The sequence below is a fragment of the Berghia stephanieae genome, chromosome 5 (assembly GCF_034508935.2).
Source record: "Berghia stephanieae isolate SIO BIC M18660-M18661 chromosome 5, UCSD_Bste_1.3, whole genome shotgun sequence".
Lineage (NCBI taxonomy): Eukaryota > Metazoa > Mollusca > Gastropoda > Nudibranchia > Aeolidiidae > Berghia > Berghia stephanieae.
This window is the reverse complement of record NC_088364.1, coordinates 32,974,505-32,977,004: the sequence shown is the minus strand read 5'-3', so window position 1 is coordinate 32,977,004 and position 2,500 is coordinate 32,974,505. Positions and strand designations below refer to the sequence as shown.

Genomic DNA, 2,500 nt, shown 5'->3' with positions numbered 1-2,500 from the left:
AAAATGTAAAACATTTATGTATTCAAAGGTTCACCTTTAAATTACATCTCATTTTTTTTATAAAGATGTTATTAAACAGGGAAAGACTTTGTGGACTATTAACGGTTTTAGGAAGAAACTGGAAAAGTGCTCAAAATAAATGTGTACATTTGTTAATATTTATTTTTCATTTATCCATTCATCCAGAGCTGTAGAACCAACTTTGACATGTGTAAAGCCATTCTATCGTGATATTGAGAATAAATGCAAAGTGAAAATGTTTCTGGAAGGAACGAAAAACACCACTGCAACTCTTAACGAATGGAAGGAAACCTGTAAGTTTGTATTATGGTTAACGTTAGCTGCCACCATGGGGATGAAGTGATGGAGTTGGGGGGGGGGGGGTGACCCCTAAGACAATGTATGGCGATCTTGATTCTTTTACTATTCAAAATATTTAGAATATGTAAGTTTGCATTTTCTTCATTATCATTAAAACCGCCACCACGGCCAAGGGGAGAGAGAGAGAGAGAGAGAGAGAGAGAGAGAGAGAGAGAGAGAGAGAGAGAGAGAGAGAGAGATGGGGGGGGGGGGACCTAATTGAGGGTGAGATAGTCCTTGACTCTTCTTACTTTTAACGTCCTTGAAACTGAAATGTTTAAATGTTCATCAATATAAGTGCAGAGAACGAGTCTTTTATCACCTGCCCTACCAAACTCCAGTGTATTCATTGAGATAACTGGAACTCCGGACCGCCAACGATGTTCAATCACGAGAACTACGTAACCACAGCAGTCAAATTGGCAAGAAACCAAACTTGGAGAAGTCTTCTATCAAATGTCCATCACAATGCTTTGTAACAGAGAAATTCTGCTTTTTTCTTTTTGAAACACCTTGCATGTCTAAAATCATTAAAACCCCGCCAAATATTCACATTGCTATTAACTGTCTCAATTTATGTCAATGAGTTGGACGAGCAAATATCAATTAAGTGGACTTTGCATTTAAATGTCATGAGTATATTCCTCTTCTCCTGGCACACACACACACACACACACACACACACACACACACACACACACACTAACTCATAAACCAACCACGTTTATAAAAATCGTCCTGACATCATAAAGACTTCGGTATCAATTAATTGATGCTTTAAGCTTTTTCTTTTTTTCAGGCAATAATGGATGCGGTAAGTATGCCCTCATCTCTTTGAAATAGTTTGTATTTTCTATTGTTTTGCAGTTTAATTTTAATTGGAGGGGGGGGGGGGTGGGGTGACTGAAATTTTTGAAAATATGATTCTCACTTTTACTTGGGATGGTTGGGCAAAAATGTTTCCGAGAAAGGAAAAAAGAAAGAAAAAGGAGGGGAAGGGATGGATGAAATCAGCGAATGGTTTAGAGGAACACAAAGTTAATCAAGTGAGCAGATTGGGGGTTAATAATCTTCTCAAGGAAAAAAAAATGGAAGTGACCGACCTGAGGCTCAAACCCGGGATCCCCGGATTACAGTATAATGCTAAACAACTCGGCCACTCACCGTCCACTACGGTTTTGTTAAATACTGTGTATTCTTCTTCGTTCAGCTTACCCCGCATTTTGCAGGGTTGCCATAATGAATGCCACATCTCCATGCATTTCGGTTCATAGCATCATTTTCCTCCAGGCCCAGTTCTTTCTTATCCTCCTTTACCCCATCACCATCTTGTCTTTGGGTCCCTTTATTTTTCTCTTTCCTACTAATTGTATATCCAATACTTTCCTTCCCACGTAATCCCTCTCTCGTCTCTTAACATTTCCGAACCATTTTAATCTATCTTGTCTCATTTTATTGATACATTCTTAACTTCAATCAACCTTCGAATTTGTCCATTTGTTAAATACCGTGTATTAAAATCTAAAATCCATTTGACAGCGATATTTGTTGCTTTCATAAATACATATATTATATGTGGTGAGTTCATTTCTATCTTTCTTCTGTAAGCTATATCTCCCATCATGAGTCAAACATCCAATTTCTCTATCCATAGACATAGAATATCAAGTAGGTTGGCCTATCTTTATTCTTTTATCTGACCATACATTATTTACTGTAAACCAGGGAGACATTGCAAAGTTTTGAGATTAATTCAGTTTGAAATGCCTGTTTTAAATTAGAGATCAGTGAAGAAGAAAAAGGAAAAGAAGAAGAAGAAGAAGAAGAAGAAGAAGAAGAAGAAGAAGAAGAAGAAGAAGAAGAAGAAGAAGAAGAAGAAGAAGAAGAAGAAGAAGAAGAAGAAGAAGAAGAAGAAGAATTAGAGATTAAATAGTAAATATCAACTGTCAAAGATCATAATATGCGGTGAACACAAATGGGAACCAATTTTGATTCTTTCTTTCAAACAATACAGATAAAACTTGACAATTTTGGGCGTGTGTCAGAATGTTTGCGAAATTAAACTAGCAATGTAAATATGCAGTGCAAAATCATTGTAAGCACTATGCAACCCAACTTTCTCACATTTTTTTTGTATGTT

The 2,500-nt window shown here is 36.6% G+C and overlaps 1 protein-coding gene across 1 annotated transcript in view; it reads left to right on the top strand.

Moving 5' to 3' along the window:
- The window catches only part of LOC144974130 (uncharacterized), a 10,467-nt gene that overhangs the window by 6,772 nt on the left and 1,195 nt on the right, over nt 1–2,500 (top strand). Inside the window, exons 5-6 of the mRNA XM_078917031.1 lie at nt 187–314; nt 1,160–1,174. Coding sequence (XP_078773157.1) covers nt 187–314; nt 1,160–1,174 — 143 coding nt within the window. The remainder of the gene's footprint in view (nt 1–186; nt 315–1,159; nt 1,175–2,500) is intronic.